We start from the raw sequence: 23456 nt of genomic DNA on the forward strand, positions 1-23456 counted from the left end.
ATTAGAGAGGGAGGGAGTGAAGGAAGGCGAGTTGTGAGAACGGTGCTCTGTGTAGTCCGCCAAGTTCATGGACAGTGGAACGACACTCCAGGAAGTCTGAAAGTGGAATGGGTCAGGGCCCTGAAGAACAGGTAGTAGATAAACAAGGATGAAGGGAAGAAGAACAACAGAGACACAGTTTCCTTCCACTGGGGAATTCTAAACGATCATTGAATACACACTAAAATCTGCAAAAATTATTGGTTCTTAGCAGAGTCTCAGACAGAAGAGTGCACTAAGTGGGAATTTAAAACAGAGACAGATAGCAACAAATGAACAAACAAAACAAACAAAACACTCCTAGTTACAGACAACAGTATGGTAGCCACCCGAAGGACAGGGAGGTGGGGGGGTGGGAGAGGACACAGAGGGTCAGATATAAGGTGATGGAAGGACACTTGACTCTGGGTGGTGAACACACAGAGCAATCCACAGATGATGTGTCATACAATTGTACACTGAAAACTTAATGATCTTATTAACCAATATCATCCAATAAATTAAATAGAATTAAAAATAAAAGTAGAAGCAAACACTAGGGAAGCAGATGGTGTTTTTTCAAAAGAAGAAGAAAGGAAAGTTTCCCAAGTCAATGGAAGAATTAGAAAAGAGCTCAGCGGGTGAGTTCTGGGCAGAATCTCAGCCCCTCCTCCCCTTACCTCCTGTTGGACCGGACACCCTTGTGCGGGACGTGACCCACAGACACCTTTGTGGGCTCCTCCGTTCTCATGCTAAAAGCAAATCTAATGACCACGTGATTTCTCTCTTTTGCGTTTTAATTTTAATCTTTAAATTCAGACACATTAACTTTTTGCTATACAATTCTACGAATCTGAACCTTGGTGGTGGTTTATGTAAACACCTGCCCCAACAGCAGAGAGGAGGGGTCCATCAGTGCCCAGACTGCCTTGGCCGCCCCTCTGTGTAACAGCTACAGCTTTCCCAGCCCTCCCCAGTCACGGCCCCTGACCTAATCACTATCACAGGTTTGACACTTAGGGAGGGTCATAAAATGCAACCATCCAGCATGCAGCCTTTGGAAACTCGCCCCCTTCACTGAGCGCCGTGCTTTGAGATTCTTCCCAACCATTAGGTGGGTGTGCAGCCCACTCCTCTTCCTGTCTAAATGGCATTTCATCATCTGGCTCTGGCACAGGCTGTCTGCACTCTCAGCTGCTGCAGAACGTTTGGGACGTCTCCAGTTTGGGGCAATTATGAATGAAGCACAGAGGAAGAGCAGTCTTTCTTCATTCCATTTAAGAGTCTGTACCTTTGCAGAAAGACAATTGGACATATTCGAGTAGATCTGTTTCTGGAAACTATTTCGAATCATTGACTCGTGCCTACGATCTTCACCAATGCCACACCCTGGCTCCTGAAGGTTCGGAGTAAGTCTTACAATCAATTAGTGTGATTCCTACAAAACTACTTTTCTTTTTAAAGTTGTTTTGGCTATTGGTATTTACCTTTTCATACAAATTTTAGAATCATCCTATCATCCACAAAAAAAAGTGGTGAAATTTTCATTGGAATTGCATAGTCTGTGGATCAGTTTTAGAAGAGCTTGCATTCGGGCTATGCTGAATTTATACCCAGATATTTCATTTTGGAGCTACGATAAGTTTCACAGACACACACATGAAATTAGGTTTTATGTTATCAATGATGCATATATGTGGTCATGTGTGCATACGTGATCGCGTGTGCGTGTACACACATGTGTGCGCATACATATTTAACTTTTTGGTTTCCACTGTTCAGTTCTAGTAGATAAAAACACAGTGCATTTTTGTTTGTTGTTGTTTTCATACGCTCCTGGTCATTTTGTATATGAACGATCACGTTTCTTTTTGTTCCCGAACTGCACTTCAGGGCCTTTCATGAGAACAGCGGAGCGGCCAGCCTGGCCCCATCCAGTCGGAGGGCGAAACCTTCGTTCTGGCTCCACGGGGTTTGCTTCTGGCTTCTGCAGTTCATCATGAGAAATCCGCTGTCGTTAGTATCACTGTCACCTAAAAGTAACAAATTGTGTTTTTGTGTCTTTTTCTTTCTGTTTTTGACTGTCAGCGTTGGGTTACACGTCTGACCATGAGTCTCCTCGGGTCACACGTCTCCTTGCCTTCTGTCTGCTTCTGCATTCGCTCTTTCTTCCTTGGACTTCTGTCAGTGTTTGTTTCATGAGAAAAGCACTACTGTTGGGTGTTGAAACTCTTAGGATCATTGTATCTTCTTAGTGCATTAACTTTATGTTCCTCTTGGTTCTTAGTAACTTTCTTTGCTCACAGTGAGCACTTGTGATATTCCCCACAGATCCCTGACACTCTTCATATTTTCCCCCCGGTCTCCTTTCCTCTTTGGTGCTCAAACTGGATAATTTCTTCCAATCGAGCTTAAGTTCACTCACTCTTCTCTGTCGCTTCCATTCTATTCTGTACATCGGAGAGCTTTTTATTCTGTTATTCTTTTCTTAGTTCTTATTTCCATTTGGTTTCTTTTGATATGTTCTATTTATTCACAGAGACTTTCTACCTTTCCATTCATTTCAAGAGTGTCGGTCGTTACTAGCTGGAACACCTTGATCGTAGGTATTTCTGTCTCTGTCAGGTAACCCCCAAAATCTGTGCCAGCTTCGAGGTGGTGTCTGTGACTGTCTTGTCCCACAAGGATTGTGGTTGCTGCATTTTTCGCTGTAGGTGGTACAGATGTGGATTGTATAAATTCTGAATTTATAGTACGAGACTTTCGCTGTTATGTACATCGTATGAAGAATGCTGACACTTCTTAATTCTTAGCATGAAATCACCCAGTTGGGTTCAGAAAGTAAGTTCCAAAGCCTTCTGTGGGCTTTGGTTTCATTGCCAAAGTTGCAGTCAGTTTTCAAAGCCTTTCTACTGCCATTCAGTTCTGCGCCATGTGTTTAGTAACTGGTGCCCAGTGTGGGTCTGAGGTGGCTCAGCAGCTCATTTCTCAAAGTTCGGAGTCCTAGTCACACACAGAGACCTTGGAGAGGAGCCCCGGAGTTGACACGAAACTGTGTGGGGTGACTTTCCCACCCCTCCATCTCCAGCATCGCCTGGCTACCTCTCAGGTCCTGGAGCTTCTCGCGTCCGTCCTGCTTCCAGAAAGACTGCACTTTGGTGACCTCGCTCTGCCTCACACCTGTCACCACTGTGTCGTCTCCTAGGTCTGAGTGGCGGGAGGACAGAGACAAGCAGCAATGGGGCTCAGCCCGCCCTCTCAGAGTGCTGAGCCCTGCCCGTCAGAGAGGAAGGCTCAGCTCACCATCCCGAGTGCCCTGGCTGCCTCGTGGGGGACCCCACACCAGTGCGCTGGGTTTCTCAGCGGATGGGGCAGGGGACAAGCCCGACAATTTTTTAAAGGGGGCAACCACCCCATTTCCTTTGAGACTTAGGGGCCTTTCTGGTCCTTGATCCAAAATTGAGATGCACTAGCGCTCTCTCTCCAGCTGCCCCAGTGGTCTCTTCTAGCTGTTGGCTGCGTCGGGTCCAGGAGCGAGGGAGAAACAAGAAACTCACTGCTGCTCTAGCGGCACTTCCAACTCTGGTTTCTTCCCAAGTTCCACACTGCTGTTTGCTTCTGAAAACCCTCAAGGGGCTGTCCACTCCCCCTTGCTTCATAGCTGCATTCAGGGAAAGAGAAGGGCAAGTGTGCTCACTCCAGCTCAGCTCTGACTAAACTCATCGTTTCTTCTCCAAAGGAAACGATAATAAAAACTAGCATCTTTAAGTAAAAGAGCATTGCCTGTGGAACTTTATCATTTCTACAATGCAAATGAAGCATGTCGATAACCTCAGTATTCTCCAGTCGTTACCATTTTCTGACCACGTGAGAACGAGGACGGGGAAGACTGTGAGGAGTGCAAAGCCACAACTCGGCTGCACACGAACTACTTAGGTGTCAAAGGCACGAACCATTGCGATATCCTGAAAAACATTGTCTTCTCTTCTGGCTGCTATGGTTTCTGAATTTTTTGCTATGTAATAATTGACAACATTCCTTACACCACAATGGGAATGACTTACTAAACATTTGCATTAAAATAATATAAGTTCTATTAATTTTATGACACACTAATGATTAAACAGAAAGCAAAAATAATTTACAAACTGTCAATTTTCTTCAATACACTTGAAGAACATAAGAGATATTGAAAAAAATTTACTGCGTCAAGACAGGGCCTTTAGATCATAACAAGGTAATTAAAAATGTCATAAATGATATGCAAACTTTAAAAATGACTAAGGTTTCTTGATTCTTCAGAGCTGCACATCAATACATTTATGCTTGGAAGCCAGGAGAGTCTAACTGGGGGGAGAACACTGGCTCACAGCAAAAGGAAGACATGCAGGAGATGTTTCCAGCCACCGAGGCAAGAACGACAAGAGGACAGCAAGAAGGAGAAGATTTAGAAGAATGTGCAAATCGCTTCACTTTAGTCCCCACTCTCCCTCTAGTACCTAATAAGCTTTCAGGTACACAGCGGGGCTCCAGTGTTAGAGAAAACTGAATAACCGGGAAAAATAATCAGAGAAGACCCAGAGCAGTGGAAACAAGATCATGTGAAGGGAAATCAATGAAAATTGAGGAAGAAGGAGATATAAAGAAGCACAGTTCATATGACGGTCCAAGTGTGTGTCCAGGCCTCTGAGGTCAGAGTTCAGAACATGATGAGCATTTCCCTTTCAAACCTGACCTCTCAGGACCCAGGCCACTGGAATGTACCAAGAGCCAAGGGTGGCTGTGTGGACTGAAGGAAAGCCAGGGTGAGAGGAACGGGGTGAAACCAAGCTTCCAGGATGCCCGGTGAAAATACTCATATGTTGATTCCTAGTAAGTTTAATGAGTATTACCAGGAAATCAGCAATGAAATAGCTAAATTACAAAAATAATGTTGTAGCTTACTATTCCCGGGGTAAGAACCTTTGATGTGTCATCCCCAGGGCCGCTCCATATGCAAAAGTACGTCTCAGCGGTGTTCATGACTAACAGAGTGAGTGACCAACACCTGCCCCAGCATAACCATTCATTATACCCCCTTCGTCCTTTCAAAGAGGACTCATACAAGTTGGAGATCACGGGACCTCCTTTTCAGAAGACGGACATCACAGGCCTTCTTGCTGCAGGGGCGGGGTCGGGCCCCAGCCTGACCCCCGTGGCTCTTCCCACTTTCTGCACTGCCCTGCGCCTGCTTTCCCAGCTGGAGCCGTCCCGTTGCCTCCTTCCACACCCCACGTTTCCCGTCTTTTCCCTTTCTGCCCCCAGGACAAGCACACAGACCCCTTTCACTTTAGCTCTAGTCCGTCACCGATGGGGAAAGAAATGTCCAAGATGGACAGACTGAGAAGACCGTTGTGAATCCTGGAGAATCCTCTTAAAATCCTCTCACCGTTCTGCTGTCCCTTCTGGTGTGAGAAGTGGAAATCTCTGACTCTCCCCCTTAACTTTCATTGAACATTTTTTTTTTTACTCTTTCACCGAGGGCCATAAACTGTGCTTTCATCCAGCATGACCTGATTTCCCCCAGCATTTAACCCCCAAAGCAATGCATAAATGATAAGCATCCTTTAGTCAATGTGTCCGTTTTCTACTGCTGCATCATATACTATTGTAAAGTGTAAGGGCTACAAGTACTGCCCACTTATTGTTGCACCGTTCTGTAGGTCAGAAGTCTAGGACAGCTTAACTGGGTCCTTCACTGAGGGTCTTGCAAGGCCAAAGTCAAGGTGCCATCCAGGCCGACCTCTGGGGAAGTGCCAGCTTTCAGGTTCATTTAGGTTACTGGCACAATTCCATTCCTTGCCTCTGCTTTAAAGGCCTTTAGATCATAACAAGATAATTAAAAATGCGAACATGACGAGCCTTTAAAGGGCGAAGGTGGGTAGATCTCAGTATTTTAAGGTTAACGAAGGACTGTACTCGCATCGGCACAGTCCCTTCACAGCAGTACCTGGGGGAGAAACTGCAGGACTGCCATCCATAGGATTCTGTCCACCGCACCGACTATGTTCCGTTTGCACTTCTGAGAACACCCACACTCAACGCTGCGCAGCACTTTGTGACAACAGTGCCTCACACAAGCACAACGACTTCTGGGCCCTTCCAACCTCAGCCTAGTTTACATAAAATCACTCACACTTAAGGCTGATGCACACTTCCGATCTGTTTGCTAATCTCTTCTGCTAACGTACATGTCCCGCTGTCATCCTGGAATCCTTCGCAGAGCTCGGCGTGGAACTCGGAATATGGCAAATATCCAGTACCTGTCTTTGAACTCCCTGGAAGACTTAATTATACTGCTAATTCACTTAGAAAGAAAGATTTATATAGAAAAAATTAACTGCATTCTACGCCTAGTCCAAAGGATTACAAGTTAAAAAGTATTGAATATTAGACTAATACGATTTTCCAGTAGAAAAATTTTCCAGTAGAGTTCTAACCAAAGAGTAGTAAAGTAGAGATAGATGATGGCAGTGATTTAAGTGTTTTTACTCTGAAATTCTCTGTGCTTTAGGGGGCACCATGGGGGGTGGGATGGAGGGAGGATGCAGGGAGGGGAGGCCACAACTGGTATTGAATGAAAATTAAGTGACTTTTAAAGATTGGCTTGACCTCTTCTTCTCACCCAATAAAATGATGACTTCTGCTGAAATGTGGTTTGGAGACCACATTGGTGTTTGGAAAGGAGAGTGTCTGGAGATTCTCACACGCACGGTGTTGACATAAAAGGGCAATTTAAGTGTGTTTCAGTCTCTGAATACGCTTTTTTTTTTTTTTGGAAGTTGCTTCCCAGGTGGTCTGTATGCCTGCTGACAATCCTGAAGTACATAAAATCAGAATTATTCAGAAGCCTATGGGAAAATAAACTGCCATTCCGCCCTGCTGAGAGGCAGGAGAGGAAACGTCATTAACAACACAGAGGCCTCTCGGTCTCTGCCATAGAGCGTAGGGGCAGAGCGCCTCACGGCGGAAATCCGGTGGGAAAGGGTACCCAGCCTCCTATACCAGCGAAGACTAACACTATGTTCAGAGCTGAAACTCTGAATATCCGCCAATTTTGTATACTTTAAGGTTCTTAAGAGGTATCATGAAATACACACATACGCACATACTTGATCAATGACTGTCCCCACTGACTACTACTCATTCCCTGATTATGGCAAAATTTCTCACAGGGTGTCGGCAGAACACTGGGCTCCCATCGTATCTCTCCGGTGGGCCCTGAAGACCTTTTCAAGGGGCCAGCGAGACACAACTGTCAGCATTTGCACTGATGGTGCAGCAGCAACGAGACATAAAATTGCCCAGCACCACTCGGGGCCGCAAAGCCCCCCTTCACGGTCGGTCACTTTATTATTCACTGCCACTCATTCCCAGGGGCACACGAGCCAGGCCCACTTAAAATGATGAAAATTAAATGCATTAATTTTTAAAAATCTAAACATGTGAGCATGCCCATTTTTTAATACTTTGTGTAACAAAAGGGAGGTAAGGAGAAAGTCTCTGTTGCGGACTGAAAGATAACGTTGTCTCTGGGAAGAGCATCCTGAGATTGTTGGTCCTGGGAGCTGAAGTCACTAGGTTTTTCACTGAACGCCATTTGTAGTTTAAAGAATGGCAGACAAGCCTGGTTATTCACGCTTGGGAATGTGCCAGACATGAACAAACAGAACCTGTTACTCCAAAAAATGAACAAACAGAACCTGTTACTCCCAGGAAACCCAGTGATGGTATTTTTCTTCCCAAAGATAAAATTTGAGCTTTCAAATAAAATTAGAATATTGGAAAACTTTGATCTGCCACTGTGAGTTTGACAGCCTCCGATTTCCAATGAGATCCATGGTGATACTGACAAAGATTTTTTTAATGTATGCAAGTATTATATGGTGAAATGTGTTAACATCTAGAAAATTTGTCTAACTCAGTGAACTACTATTTTCTAATTGACCAAAGAATGATGCTAATAATACGTTCCTAGTTAAACACATCCACCTAAAGTGAAACACATACTAACAGACATGACCAAAGTGTAAAACTGTATTGATGTGCTTCCACACTCCACACCACAATCTACTCACCACCGGGACACCAGCCTGGGTTTCGGGGCAACTCTCAAAGAAGAGCATCCATAACAACCCAAATAACTCAGCCGTTTTCTAATTACAAATCTTCATGAGGCCACATTTTCTTCATACCCTTCAACCACAGTAACAAAAGGCAGCCCTCACAAGCAGAAGCAGTACGACCCCTGGCCGTCTTCTATAAGCCAGAGAGACATACGGAGATTTGCAGACATCTAAACCAAAGCCCTATCTTATCACTATTTTCATTTTGAATAGTATCCTTTTTACAAAAAGCATGTCCTTGAGGCTAACATTTGATGGATTTATTACTGTTCATTTGAAATAAATTATTTTTAGAATTTCTCAGCTTTAATTTCTGATGTGGTGACAACTGATAAATATTATTGACATAAAAAAGCCCTTTTGGGAACTTCAATAATTCTGAAGGCTAGAAGGACCACAAAGTTTGAGAATCACTGGTGTGGAGGGTATAGACAATTTAAGCCTCTACAGAGCAGTTTAGGATGTTATTTTTTAAAAACCCGTGGAGGTCAGACTAACAGTTGGGTTCTCCGGAGCAACAGCTGAGGCCAGAAGGCAGGTGAACTCGACCTACGATGTGCCAACAGTCGAAATACTTTCACAAATGAGTGTGAAATTACAACATTTTCAGACTAACAAACACTTAAAAGATTTACCATGAGCAGATTTTTACTAAAGGAAAGTCTAACAACTATCACTGCAGGCAGCAGGAGAGTGCAATCAGGGCAAAGATCTGGGTTGTGTGAAAGAATAAAGAGCTAATATGATGATAAATATGGGGGTAAATCTAAATAAGCGCTGACTGCAGAAAACCATGATAACATCTTGTAGGTTTTAGAAATGAAATAAAATTTTAAAAAAGAGCAATAGCCTACAATCAGGGTAAGGTATGTGAAAGGTTTTAAGGACCATAATTATTGCTTGGAGAAGTATAAAGATCCACTTTAGACTTTGGTGGGTTATGCTGACATGTCCGAACTCCTAGGGGCTCAGTCGCTGAGTTCCCCTCCCACCGCAAGTGAACACGTTGAAACTCCTCATAGCCTGAGGCTTTATACCTTATCATCTCTACACTTCTCCCAACAGGTGACATTTTCCAGTTACATGCCACTCAGACACTCTGGCTTCTTGATTCACCAATGAGGAGGATGTACTCAGTCCACATGGAGGTGCATCTCAAGTGCCCAGCTTGGCTGATTGGAGAGACGACCCCACAGGACACCTACTACAACAGGCCACGATACCAAGCCTGGGACACATAGGAGCTCCACCTAATACATAGAAACAAACACAGGGAGGCTGCAGAATGAGGAGACAAAGAAACATGGCCCAAATGAAAGAACAGAACAAAACTCCAGAGAAAGAACTAAACAAAATGGAGACAAGCAATCCACTAGATGCAGAGTTCAAAATACTGGTTATAAGGATGCTCAGGGAATTAAGTGCAAACTTCAATAGTGTAAAAAAGAAATCAAGGGTACACTGAAATGAAGAATAATATACAGGAAATCAACAGTAGAGGAGATGAAATTGAGAATCAAATCAGTGATTTCGAATATAAGGGGAAAAAAACACCTACTGGAACAGCAAAAAGGAGAAAAAAATTTTAAATGAGAATAGTATAAGAAGCCTCTGGGACTTCAAGAAATCCCACACTCACATCATGGGAATGCCAAAAGAAGAGAGAGAACAAGAAATTTTAAATGTATTTGAAAAAATAATGACAGAAAACGTCTTGAACTGGGAGAAGGAAATAGACATACAAGTCCAAGAAGCACAGAGAGTCCCAAACAAGATGAGCCCAGACAGGCCCACACCAACACACAACAGAATTAAAATGCAAAAGTTAAAGACAGAAAATCATAAAAACAGCAAGAGAAAAGCAGTTAGTTCCCTACATGGGATCTCCCATTGGACTCAGCTGATTACTCAGTGGAAACTTTTCAGGCCAGAAGAAAGTGGCAAGAAATATTCAGAGTGGGAAGAAGCAGGGACCGATAACCAAGATGACTCTACCCAGCAAAGCCGATTTATAATCGAAGGACAGATAAAGAGCTTCCCAGTCACGAAAAGCTGAAAGTGTTCATTACAACCAAACAGTATTATCCAAAAGGTTAAAGGGTCTCCTTTAAAAAGAAAGAAAGGATAAAAAATATATAAACCACGAAATGGCAATAAATACATATCTATCAACAATGGGATAAAAAACAAACAAAGTGAACAAGCAGAACAGAAACAGATTTATAGATACAGAGCACATTTTGATGGCTACAAGATGGGAGGGGGCTAGAGGGATGGGTGAGAAAGGTGAAAAGATTAAGAAGTACCGATCAGTTGGTACAGAATAGTCATGAGGATGTAAAGTGCAGTATAGGAAGTATAGTCAATAATATTCTCATAACCATGTGTGGTGTCAGATGGGTGGGAGATTTATTAGGAAGATCACTTCATAGATTATGTAATATCTAATCACTGGGGTGTACATCTGAAACTGATATAATAATGTGTGTCAACTGTCATTGAAAAATAAAAATGATTTAAAAGTAGAAAAAACATCAAAATGTGTGTCAATAAACATTTTATTGATTTAAGCCCTAAATCCCTTTTGGCTTTTTCTACCAGAGATTAGGAGCTGCTAAGATGACCAATAAGCCACACATGCTTGTTTAATTTTTTAACTGGTCACAGAGCAAGTTACCTACCAGCACCGTCTCAATAAAAGTGGAAATTATTAATATTGCCCTACATTCTCCTTTTCTTGTAAATGCATATAGGAATGTCAGAGAAGATCTATGCCTTAGGCTGCAAGTTACAGAAATAAAAATCTTAACTTGGCTTAAATACTGAGCGTATCTGCTGGCTCACACCTTCCGAAGCTCAGAGACTAGACTGGACCCGAGGCAGGAAAAGGCAAAGATCCCACAACATAATCCAGGAGCAAGGCCCCTTTCCTCTCTCTGTTCTGCTACGTTTGAGTTCAGACTCACCCCAAGGCTGGTTTCCTTTGCAATTATAGCTTCTTCATTTACATCCAGTGGGGACGTATATGAACAAGCTTCAACCATGAAAAATGTCCCTCTCTTCAGCTTAATGAGGCCAACACAGGTGGCAGGTCACATGTCCCAATCATAGCAGTGCCATTTGCTGTAACTGGGTTAGGGCTGTCGTCCTGAAATAATGCTGTGGATGGGCCTAGATTAATCATAAGCCATCGCCAGAGAAGCGAGCATCCTTTTCCTCCACAACATTGTGGCTGCACGGCGTAGACGCGTGGGTGATGGGTGACAGCCTTCATGTGTGTTCTCACGATGTTGGATGTTCTCACAAACATCAACAAACCTTCTCCACACATGTCTCAGGCAGGAGCGTGGACATCGTACCAAGAACATTTGGGGGCAGGAGGAGACGAGGACTGGAATGAAGAGACCACTCTTCTAACGCGGTTGTTACAAGTTTTCATGTTCTTTCTTCTGCAGAAATACTTCGGATTTTTACTCTGCTCAAGACTAAATAGGAGGAAGACCCCTGTCTCCTATCTGGGCTGGGAAAAGAACTGACGTCAGACATGGAGAGGAAAACCGGGATGCAGTGATGCCAGAGGTGGCCCAAGGATCTAAGCACACAAAAGGAGACCTCCCCCGTCCTGCACCATCACAGGCTCCTAAAGGGCAGGCCTGACAGAGCTGGGACTGACTGCACCCCCCTCCTGATTGTTCGAACTCAACCAGGTACTGCGTTAATCCGGTGGGCTTTAAACCAGCAACAAGCTTCCTGGATAATATACGCATATATCACAAAAAGAATGCTATTTTCAATGAGCAGATTTAGCAAGATGGGAAACATCGTCATAATAAAAAAAAATGTGATTTGCTTCATGTTAGTCATTGCTTCTGTAGTCCTGGAGCCCGGGCTGGGAAGGGGCGTGGTTATTGAAAATACTGCTGTTTCTCTCGGGCCCTCGGGGGAAGCAAGAAACCATCTGTGTCACAGAAGGCTGTCAGGCGACATAGCTGCTATGTGGAGAGGAGGTCCTTGTTTGGGACAAGCTTCATCGGTGCTCCAAGTTTCCACGGTTGGCTTGATGGACACTGCATTAAGATTTAGTTTACGGAGATCCAGGCAAGAAAGAGGAGAAAGCTGGCACAAGCAGGTAAGTGAGTCAGCCTGACGAAGACCCTCTCTGAGTCAAGGCGGCTTGTCCTCAGGCGTCCAGTTCTCTTTCTGCCTGAAGTCCCTTCGGAACCAAACGCCTTTCACTCCATCATCTTCTGCTTTCTTTTGCTTTAACTATTTTGCACTTATCATTTCAGATTTTAATCATAGGAGGAAGCTGATGAGAACCTAATAGAACTAGTGAGAATGATTTTTTAAATAACCCTTTATCCTGTTTTCATACCCTTTTTACTGTTCATCTTTCAAAGAACGTCAAGATGGTTAAGATACTTACTACCCTGTAGAAATGACCCCACATGACGGCAAAAGCAGATTATGGCTCTTACACTTGTTTTACCCGTGCCCTGTTACACGGAGCTTTGTAACTTAAAACCATCCATAGTTACATAGTTTACACCTATACACAGTTATATATTTTTGGATAGGTAAGTTTATATAGATGAATTTATATTAGCATATATCTAGAACTGTGGTTCCATGGATTCTACTGGCTATATGGACACGTTTAAGGGGCTTTAGATATCTAGAACAAACACACAGAACATTTACCACTTCATGTATAGAAATTGTCATTAGTCATGCAAACTGAATGGGCTTTCTCTGACTGCAAAGCACTTCAAGCATAGACGTTATAAACAAATCTGTTAGCCTACAAAAGGTCAGTCAGACTGCCAATATATTTTGCCTTGGTTTACCAACAACAATAGAATTTTATTACACCCTTATGTACATCTCTGGGAAAATAACAAATAAGAACTCATTATATTCTTAAAGCATGGTTTAAGATTTTTTCAAATATATAGTGTGTACACATATCTTTAAGCTGTGTTATTAATAATTGACGCATTGACAAATGATTAAACATATAAATTGGAAATATATAACTTGGACATCTTAAAAATATTCCACTAAAAGCACCACTCTCTGATAATTTTCTACAGTTGTGTTCAAGATCCCGAGAACCGCTCAAAAGTGTAAAAATGTGAATAGACACTTACCGACAGTATCACATGGTTCATCTTTGTGCACACAGAAATCTTTTCTAGAAAGAAGAATATAAAATTGAAGTAAAAAACCTTTCCACAAATAATAGTTGGATGAATAATAAAGAGTTGAATTAATAGTTGTATGACTAGTAACATACCGTTTCTACCTACAGGAATTTAATAAAACTGAAAATGAGATTAAATTATTTTTGGTTCTAAGAAAATGTGAAAATTAAGTTTTTCATGGTACCTTTTTACCCAATACAATCCTGAAATATGTTCTTCTATTTCATAGATAATACCTCAAAAGTAAAATTCTATCTTGTTTTGAATTTTACAGGATTTCACTTATTTATTGCAAAAAAAACCCCAGTATCTTGTATGGGGAAATGGCTTCTTGTTTGAAAATATCCTAAAACCTCTATTTCACATAACCCCCAAATAACTTCCAGATTAAAGACTTAAATGTGAGAAATACAACTTAAAACAACAGAACATTTTATATCAAAAGATTGGAAAATTTTTAAAAGACAGATAATCACTCTAATAAAACATGAAGAATCAAGTATTTTTACATAGCTGTCTAATTCAGGTTTTTTACGTAGGGTCTAACCATGAATAACATTCTCTAATTTGCGTTTTATTTGACTGCTATATCTCGGAGAGCATTCCACAGCAAACTGCAAACTCTTGAGACAACTATTGAACAGCAAACTTCAAGCGTTCATAACCACAGACTACAAACCGCCTTGACCCTTCACACACTTGCTTTCTGGTTAACTTTTTTATTGAGCTGCCATTGGCGTACACCATGATTTCCAGCTGATTTTAAGATTTCTTCTTGTATTCACGGTTCTGCAGTCCCACCCGGATGTGTCAAGATGCTGATTTCACGTTTCTTGAGCTCCTTTGGCACTTGGCATGATTTTCAGCGAGAGGATCCATGAACACATGGAAATCCCTGTATTTCCTATTTGGCAAGCCCCTCCACACGCCCCCCCTGGGGCCCCCTCCAGGCCTGGTCATGTCCTCACCGCCACCTCTGGGACTCTCAGCACCGACCTGTGGCTCCACCTGTTGACAACTCGATGCAGCCCCCGGGAGAGTTCCCTCAGACCCCTCATCCAACCCACTGGTGCTCCCTTCAACTGTATCTAACCTGACATTCAACTCAGAAATTCAAATGTTAAGCATAATTTCTTTTAGAGATGTTGAATTTCCCTCAATTTTCAGATCAACTGTTCTTTTTTGTCAAATGCCTTATTCTAACATTTTGAACTTTTTGTGTGTTTTTAATCACGAGAACAGGCTTTTACGATCCCTACCAGCTTTTTAAAAGTTATTCTGTATGGTGATTCTGGGCTTTTACAATGGAAGATGTTGTCCTTTTGAGTTTTGGAATTCCACTGTGAGCTCATTCACTTAAACTCACTCACAGTGGCCTCGTGTGGCCTAAGGAGACAGGGCCACTTCAGAGCAGCTTACCATCGGCTCTCGCCTCCTGCTCTGCTGGGAACAGTGTTGTGGGAGGCGCTGTTTTCCTAGCCCTGGGGTCCCAGTTGAGCTAGCATGCGTTCCGCTGACGACCTGGGCTTGTGTGCACAGCTCTCACCAGAGCACACGCTCACTGGAGGTGTGGGCAGCTCCAGGAAGGCTCTGGCTGTGTGTCATCGCCTCAGTTCCACTTCCCCACTTCGTCAAACCTCAGAGGTTTTTCTTCACGTGGGAGCTAAATCCAAGAACCCACATCTCTGAGTTCAGTAAGCTTTTGCCAGGGCGGCGATCACATTACCTCAGAAGCATACTACTTTTTTTTTGGCTTATTTTACAAATAAAAGATTTTTATTACGTTTTTTTTCTATCATTCCTATATGCCTACAAATGGGAACACTTGCTGATTGTCTACTCAGCCAGATTATCACATATTTAAAGGGAGTGAACCAATCTATGACCAACCAGATAGTAATCAAGAATAGTAAAACTTGGTTAACTTTGAATCTTAATATACAAGAAACTAGCCATATAGGCCTTATTCTATTATTATAAATCATGCATCTAGTTTTACCAAACTCTTTAAAAGACCGTATAACTGCCTAGATAAGACATTCAGGTTGACTACAATTAGCAATATTTTTTTCAGAGGATCTCAAATGGATCTGTAATACGAGATGGCCCCGGATCACCCAAACCCAGTGGTTGAGATTTTTAGAGTCCTTACCCCCTGTCTTTTTTTTCTAACCCCCTCTAAGTTCAGTCTCTCTCTTTTTTAATCTTCACCCAAGTATATGTTTATTGATTTTAGAGAGAAACAGAGGACGAGAGAAAAATCGATGTGTAGGAGAAACGTTATCTGTTCCCTCCTGCACACACCCCAACCAGGGGTCGAACCCGCCACCTAGGCCTGTGGCCTGACCGGGATGGAGCCTGCGACCTTCTGGTGTGTGCGACAACACTCCGACCAGCTGAGCCACCTGGGCAGGGCTTCGCCGTCTCTCCTGATGCCTGGTTCTTCAATGCTCTCTGATTCTAAGTACTACACAGAATTTTTCCATCTATCCAAAAAAAAAAATCTGCCCTGGCTGGTGTGGCTCAGTTGGTTGGAACATCAGTCTGTAGACACAAGGGTCGCAGTTCAATTCCCAGTCAGGGCATGTACCTAGGTTGCAGGCTCCATCCTGGCCGGGGCACGCGTGAGAGGCAATTGATCGATGCTTCTCTCACACAACAACATACCAACATTTCTCTCCCTCTCTCTGAAATCAATAAGCTTGTTCTTGGGCGAGGGTAATTTTTTTTTAAGTCAAAGATGACACTTTTTCTGGTGCTCAAATTGGGCAAAGTCAGTCTCTGTGGTTCAAAATCAACATGAAACGATACAGGAAAATATACCCCCCACACACAGTGTATAACATATTCAGAGTCTGAATAGAGCTACAGATGAAGAAAAATGGAAAAGGTTTGCTGACATTCTTTTTTACCAGTAAATGACCAAGTAGTAGTTAGTCTTTCTCTGCATTATAAGGTACTGAAATGAAATCCACCGCAGGGACACCCTGTGCAGAGTATAGGCTGCACGCTGCTCATTTCTAGGGGTACGTTTACATACACGATAACGTACAATAAACGGCTCCCTCTGCTATCGTGTGGCACACACCTGCCAACACAATTGGATGTGGTAGGATTCACTAGGTGCCTCTTGCATGCCAAGCACTGGATAAGGGGAAGACCACAAAGATCAATACAATAGACTTCTACTCTGAAAGCAAAGAAGAGGAGGAACAGAATCATCTCTGTGATAAGGGCCCCAGATCAGTGAGGAAGAAGCCTGGGGAATCGTGCAGAAAAACAGATAGTTCTATTTTGCGATTGACTTTGCCAGTAAAAGGAGAAACACCCAAAACAAATGATACTGAGTAATATGGGAATTCAGAAAATTAAAGAAACCTAAAATCAAATCTTCAGCGCGGGGCCAAGAATTAGTGAGTGCAAAGTATATGCAGATGTAGGGAAAAGGGATTTTATGTGCTTTTCCTAGACGTGCAGAACATCACATCATCATGCATGAGGCTGCAACATGACTATTTGATTTACATAATGTGAAACAAGGGACTTCATCTGTAACTAAACAACATGGTAAAACTAGGACAAATGTGCTGCTTATTGTCAAGGGCACTTAGAGTTCCTCACACGGCCAATTTCTGTTCACTTAGCAAACAAATGAACAAAGCACAGCATTTCAAAGAACACGAGGTCTTTTATTCGGAAGCACTGGAGCATTGGAAATGCCTTTCGGCACAATCGATGGATAAGCTGTCGGCGGCATTTCCAAACGTCAGATCAGACTGTGGTACCTCATCGTCCCCTTCTTTCCCGAGGGCCACAATAACACATTCTTAATTTTCATAATGTTAAAAGATTCACTGCGCGGGGGGGCTGCTGGGGGGACTTGTTTGCCTAGACCTGTGATCACATGGATTCAGATTCTCTCATTTTTGGCTCACGATGGCTCGGCGCGCCTGAAGTCTGCATTTCGGAGTTTCATTATGTGAGTTTATGGAAATGATGCTGTTGGACTTTGGCAGCTGGGAAGGCCAATAAATTCTGCTTAAGTTCTGATTTATATTGAAAAAAATGAAATGTGGCCTTTAATTTCCAAGAATGAAGATGCATCTGAGAATAAGTCTCATTGTAGAGTTTTATAGTGCCCTGGGTTATACCTATAAATGACTCATTCAAATATTATTCTATGATTTGTGCTAAATTAATATATTTCTGCCATTTCTACATTTTATTAAGTTTTCGACTTTACTTGCCAATGTCATTCGTTTAAAACTAACTTTCAGAAGTACTGTACACAAACCAAAAAACGTTTCAGTAAAGAGGAAAGGCAAAAATATCATTAATAAAGTGAAATTTTAAGCGAAAGAATGTTTTCAAGAGACACAGACTCAGGCCTTCTCCCTGATTTCAAAGAGAAATGTGAAAATGACACTGAGAATACATCATGGAGTTGACAGCTGGGTGATATGTTTTGTGTTTGTGTTACTATGAGCCCACGAGCACTGAGTCAGCTCGAAACTATTCAGTTCATTGTATCCACAGAACAACTTGACAAATATATTACTGCAGATAGATTTGGGTTTATACAAACATTATTCATTTTAGCTGAAACCAAAATTAATAGCTGAGCTAAAATTTAATAGCTGCCTAAGATGAGCATTCACTAGAAACTAGGCTGGTTATGAGTTTAGTTTGTCAAATATGGATGAAATCCAAGGAGATTTAAAAAAAAAATGTTTCATTTCTCACAAGTTCTCTGCAAAGCGAATATCTGCTTACTTTGACCATACACTTGAATCAGTCAGACCATTGAGCTCAACGTTCCTGAACAAACGTGGCCGTAAAACATCCCCTTCGGTGAGAGGTTGTCACAGTCATGGCGCTGAACACAGAGATGGGGGACGGAGACCCGCCACTGAGCCCTCCCCTCCACAGGCAAAGCAAGAGAGGACTGGCCAGCACCTATTAACATTTAATACGTATGTGACCTGTGGCATATCTTTTTCTATTTTCAACCACAGATTTTTATTCTAATTACTTTTAAAAAAACCCAGAAGCAGTCCACTAAGACCTATTCTGAACCCTAGTTATCAGGGTGCAATACACCGAGGTCACCATTTCTCTGAGGGACTGAGGAGCGAGTGTTTCTCCATGAAATGGGAAGGGGCTCGGCAAGACCTGGCTTCCTGAACGACGTTCACCTACCAAAAGGGCTTTTCCATTCAGGTTTGCACACAAGTCCTGTTTGGAGAACGAAGCTTGGGTTTTCTACCCATAACTGAAAGATACACTAGAAATATGATAATAGTGCCTTATGTTGTCTTACCTTTGAAAAGTACAATTTGGGCATAGAGAGTGCAACATTTAGTCATGTGGCAGTAGTTCAAGTTTTGGAAATCTGAGGGTGAGTGATTATTTTACTGATGGAATCGATCCTGAAGATTGAGATAAGGAAATACACGCTGAGTGTTCTCCTAAAGAATGTTATTTAGAAATAGTCTCACAAATCCCAGATATTATTACCTTCAGTTCATCCCTTTAATACATTGTCCCAGCCCATGGCTAAACATGAAGTTTGATTGCATGTTATGAGCAGTTGACAATAAGGAAGATGATATTTCTAAACACTGTACTGGGTACTATTTAATCACCCCAAATAGATACTAGTACATGTTTACAACCATATGTAGATAAAGATGTCTTTATGCTTTTCTCTAAATGTAAAAGATCAGAAAGATATACAGATATGGAATAATCACATAAATCAGGATACTTATATGTGATAAAATGTCAGCTCTAAATGTTATAGACCGATATGGGTATATTCGTTTCCTGTGGCTGCTGTAACGAATTACCACAAACTTAGTCATTTAAAACAACAGGAGTGCATCATCTTACTGGTCTGGAGGTCTGAAGCCAAACATAGGTCTTACTGGGTTAAATCAAGGTGTCCTCAGGGTGGCACTGACCCCAAGGCTCTCAAGTGGAATACACTGGCTTGCATGGGCTGCCCACATCCTTTGGCTGGTGGCCCTGACACCACCTTGAAAGCCAGCTGCAAAGCATCCTCCAGTCTCTGTGACTCTGACCTTCTGCTCCCTTTCCCATATTTTCAGATTCTTGTGATTACGTTGGGCCCACCTAGATAATCTGGCAGAATCTCCCCATTGCGACTTCCTTAACCACATCTGCAAAGTGCCTTTTGCCACATAAGGGGACATGGTCACAGGTTCTGGGAATTAGGGTGTGGGCATTACTCTGCCTTCCACAATTAATGACAAGAAGTTCTTTGGCTTCCCCATTTCCTATATTATTCTTTTTTAAATTTATTTATTTAATTGTTGTTCAAGTACAGTTTTCTGTCTTTTATTCCCATCCCAGCCCCCTTAGTTTTTGTCCATGTGTCCTTTATACTAGTTCCTATATATGTATATTATTCTTAACCTTCCCTCACCTATTTTATGCCTCTAAATTATGCTTCTTATTCCCTGTACTTCCTCTCTATTCTTCCCCTCTCTCTCCTCAATGATACCCCTCCACATGATCTCCATTTCCGTGATTCTGTTCCTGTTCTGGTTGTTTGTTTTTTAGGTTCAGTTGTTGATAGTTATGAGTTTGTTATCATTTTACTGTTCATAGTTTTTTATCTTCTTCTTTTTCTTAAATAAGTCCCTTTAACATTTCATATGATAAGGGCTTGGTAATGATGAACTCCTTTAACTTGACTTTATCTGGAAAGCACTTTATCTGCTCTTCCATCCTAAATGAGAGCTTTGCCGGATAGAGCAATCTTGGATGTAGGTCCTCGCCTTTCATGACTTGGAATATGTCTTTCCAGCCCCTTCTTGCCTGTAAGGTTTCTTTGGAGAAATCAGCTGACAGTCTTATGGGAACTCCTTTGTAGGTAACTCTCCCCTTTCTTCTGGCTGCTTTTAAGATTCTCTCCTTATCTTTATTCTTGGGTAACTTAATTATGATGTGCCTTGGTGTATTCCTCCTTGGGTCAAATTTCTTTGAGACTCTCTGGGCTTCCTGGACTTCCTGGAAGTCTATTTCCTTCACCAGGAAGAGTTTTTCATTATGTTTTCAAATAAGTTTTCAATTTATTGCTCTTCCTCTTCTTCTCCTGGCACCCTTATGATTCAGATGTTGGAATGCTTAAAGTTGTCCCAGAGGTTCCTAAGCTTCTCCTCATTTTTTAAAATTCTTTTTTTCTTCATTCTGTTCCAGTTGGATGTTTATTTCTTCCTTTTGCTCCAAATCATTGATCTGAGTCCTGATTTCCTTCCATTCCCTGTTATTTCCTTGTATATTTTCTTTTATTTAATTTGTGCAGCCTTCATTTTTTCCTTCATTTTGTGATCGAGGTCAGTCATTTCTGAGAGCATCCTGATCATCAGTGATTTGAACTCTGCACCTTGTAGGTTGTCTATCTCCTTGTCACTTAGCTCTTTTTCTGGAGTTTTGATCTGTTCTTTCATTTGGGCCATATTTTTTTGTCTCAGTGCACCTGTTATGTTGTATGGGGGCAGAGTCCTAGGTTTTTGCCAGGGTGGGGCAAGCCTCTTTGTGACGCTATGCGTGGGGGAGGGGTCAGAGAGGGAACGGTGCCACTTGCTCAGCTCTCATCCCACTTTTCGTTACTTCCCGCTCTAGCCCCCGTTTCCAACAAACTCTCCTGTGAAGCTAGGAGTTTCTCCCACTGTCACAACCTTCCACAGTATATTTTACAGCTAGAGGTTTTGAGTCTTTAATTTCCTGGTCAGCCAGCCCTGCCTCACCCACACTGTCCACCGCCGTGTCATGTCATGTGTCCTCTCCTCTTGGCTGCCCATCTTTGCCCCTCCTACCTACCAGTCTGGATGAATGTTTCTTGAACCCCTTGGTTGTTGGAGTTTCATGCAGTTTGATCTTCTGGCACTTCTGGTTGTTTATTGTCTTTAAACTGGTTGTTATCCTTCTTCTGGTTGCACGAGGAAGAGAAGCGTTTCTACCGATGCTTCCATCTGGGCTGAACTCCTATAAATTCCCTGCCTCCAGCTCATGCTCAGAGCGTGCGTCCTCTGGCTGGTTCAGGTCTATGTCAGACACTCCTGCCACGTCCTCAGCTTCCCTGTCTCAGAAGTCTGGCCTGGGAACAGCCATCCCACCTCCATCATCGCCTCCTGGGCCCAGACCCAATGCAGCCACCACTGCTGCCGCCACCGTCAGGAGCTGCTGGGGCTCAGTACCCTATTTATGAATTTAAAATATTGGACTGCTTAGTACTTTACAGGGTAATGACTGAAAAACACACAGTGCATATTCATAATTTCAAAACTCCACCCTAATTCACCAAAATTTTACCTGACCGTCATCAATGACTGTGTCTTCACCTTAAAAACATTTTGTCAGTATGCCGTCCTATAAATGGCGGCTCAAAAGGCAGTTACTGTTCATTGAGAAAAATGACTGATATTATTACGCCAAAAGTTTGTTGGAACAAAATCTAGAACCTCAGCACTTGGTGATGAATAGCATGGCCATCAAATGAGGAATGTTGCTTCACTGACTTGGGTGCATTTACCTCGTTATAAGTATGGCTGCATCCACGGACGCCATGTCCTCTCCCCAGCTGGTTGACATCTCTAAATGTATGTCATTCTTTTTGCCAAATTCTTCATGTTGCCACCTACAAAAACTCTCCAGCATTTTCTCCCCGTGGTGCCCGATATAGAGATCTGCCTGCAAAAGAGGAGATTTCACTTCAAGGCAATGACGCCCAGCCATACAAAATGCTAGAAACCCAGGGGACGTCTTCAATGACTAAAGCAAACTGCTCACTGTAACGATGATTAGAATCTGGGAGACATTCAGGGCTGATGTTGCCTGAGCTACAAATCTTAAAACTCGGCGAGGTACGATAATTACACAATCTGTATAATGTTACTTGAAAAAAAAAAAGAGAGAGGTTCAATGGAATGTTGAGAATGTAGAACTTCTGGATGTAAGTAACTCATTACTTCTATAATTTAAAAACAAAGATTTTATGAAGTGCCAGGTAAGCAGCAGGCTAACATGTCACAGAATATTCTACATTTAAAATGAATTGCAGATAAGGCTTTACAAGCACACGCTCGGAGGAGAAAATAAAACTGCCATTAAATATGACTTTTTAAAATTACTTTCAGAAAGTTAAGGGTTACGGCCAGGATCCTTGGAAACCAAGAACAATCAATTTTCGGAATAAAATTAAGGTATTCACCAAAACTAAGGACAAGTTTATATATACCCTAAGTGATTCAGTGGGTATATCTGGATTTTAAGTCAACAAAAAGCACATCCCTAACATTCCCTGGACATAAAAGCACCTGAACACAGCTTCTCATCCACTTAACAGAGGACCAAAACCTCAAGACTTTCTTACCGGCGTTTCATGGAGCAGAACAAGCTTAATCACACGAAGGCTGACCTGCACGCCGAGGCTCTTGTGTTGGAAAAGGTTAAAAACCTGAAAAAAAAAATAGAAATTAAAATTTAAAATAAAACTGAAAAACACTGTAATTTTTCTTAAAGCCCAGAAGTGAGAGAAGTCTTCATATCACTGAGCAATCTCATGTGTTTAAACTGCTTAACTGTTTAAAACACAAGCTTAATTAGCAATAATAACTTAGCTAATGCATTTTAGACACCAAGAAATTTAGACACAACATTCTGAGATACTCACTGCAGCTTTAATAGTCTAAGCATTTCAATGAGGTACCGAGAGAAGGCTGGGCTTTTCAAGATGCCAACGAGAAGAATTTGAGTACACCCTAGACTCTTTCTTAATTCACAAAATGCCAGCATCCTCCTTCCTTCTGAGACACAGTCCCGAAATCTTGGCCTGCCATACGCCACCTCCCAAATCATTCCTTAGAGTCTTTTTCTCTCCCAAACTAGCTGCCAAATACAAATAAGGTTCCCCAAACTCCCCTTCCAATGCCGCCATGCAGATGAGTGGCTTCCGGTTTCCTATCACTGTTAAAAGAAGCTTTCTCAACATGTGGTGTGTGTGGCAATGCTGGAAAACAAGGTGCATTTTTGTATGCAGTCC

At 42.2% G+C, this 23456-nt stretch overlaps 1 protein-coding gene across 1 annotated transcript in view; it reads right to left on the bottom strand.

Annotated features, from left to right (window-relative positions):
- ADAMTS19 (ADAM metallopeptidase with thrombospondin type 1 motif 19) overlaps positions 1–23456 on the bottom strand; it is a 216343-nt gene that overhangs the window by 126605 nt on the left and 66282 nt on the right. The window contains exons 5-7 of the mRNA XM_037164084.2: positions 22788–22871; positions 21948–22105; positions 13334–13377 (exon numbers count right to left, since the gene is read on the bottom strand). Of these exons, the coding sequence (XP_037019979.2) occupies positions 13334–13377; positions 21948–22105; positions 22788–22871 (286 nt within the window). The remainder of the gene's footprint in view (positions 1–13333; positions 13378–21947; positions 22106–22787; positions 22872–23456) is intronic.

Source organism: Artibeus jamaicensis, unplaced genomic scaffold (genome assembly GCF_021234435.1).
Source record: "Artibeus jamaicensis isolate MK-2021 breed Jamaican fruit bat unplaced genomic scaffold, CSHL_Jam_final contig_1085, whole genome shotgun sequence".
Lineage (NCBI taxonomy): Eukaryota > Metazoa > Chordata > Mammalia > Chiroptera > Phyllostomidae > Artibeus > Artibeus jamaicensis.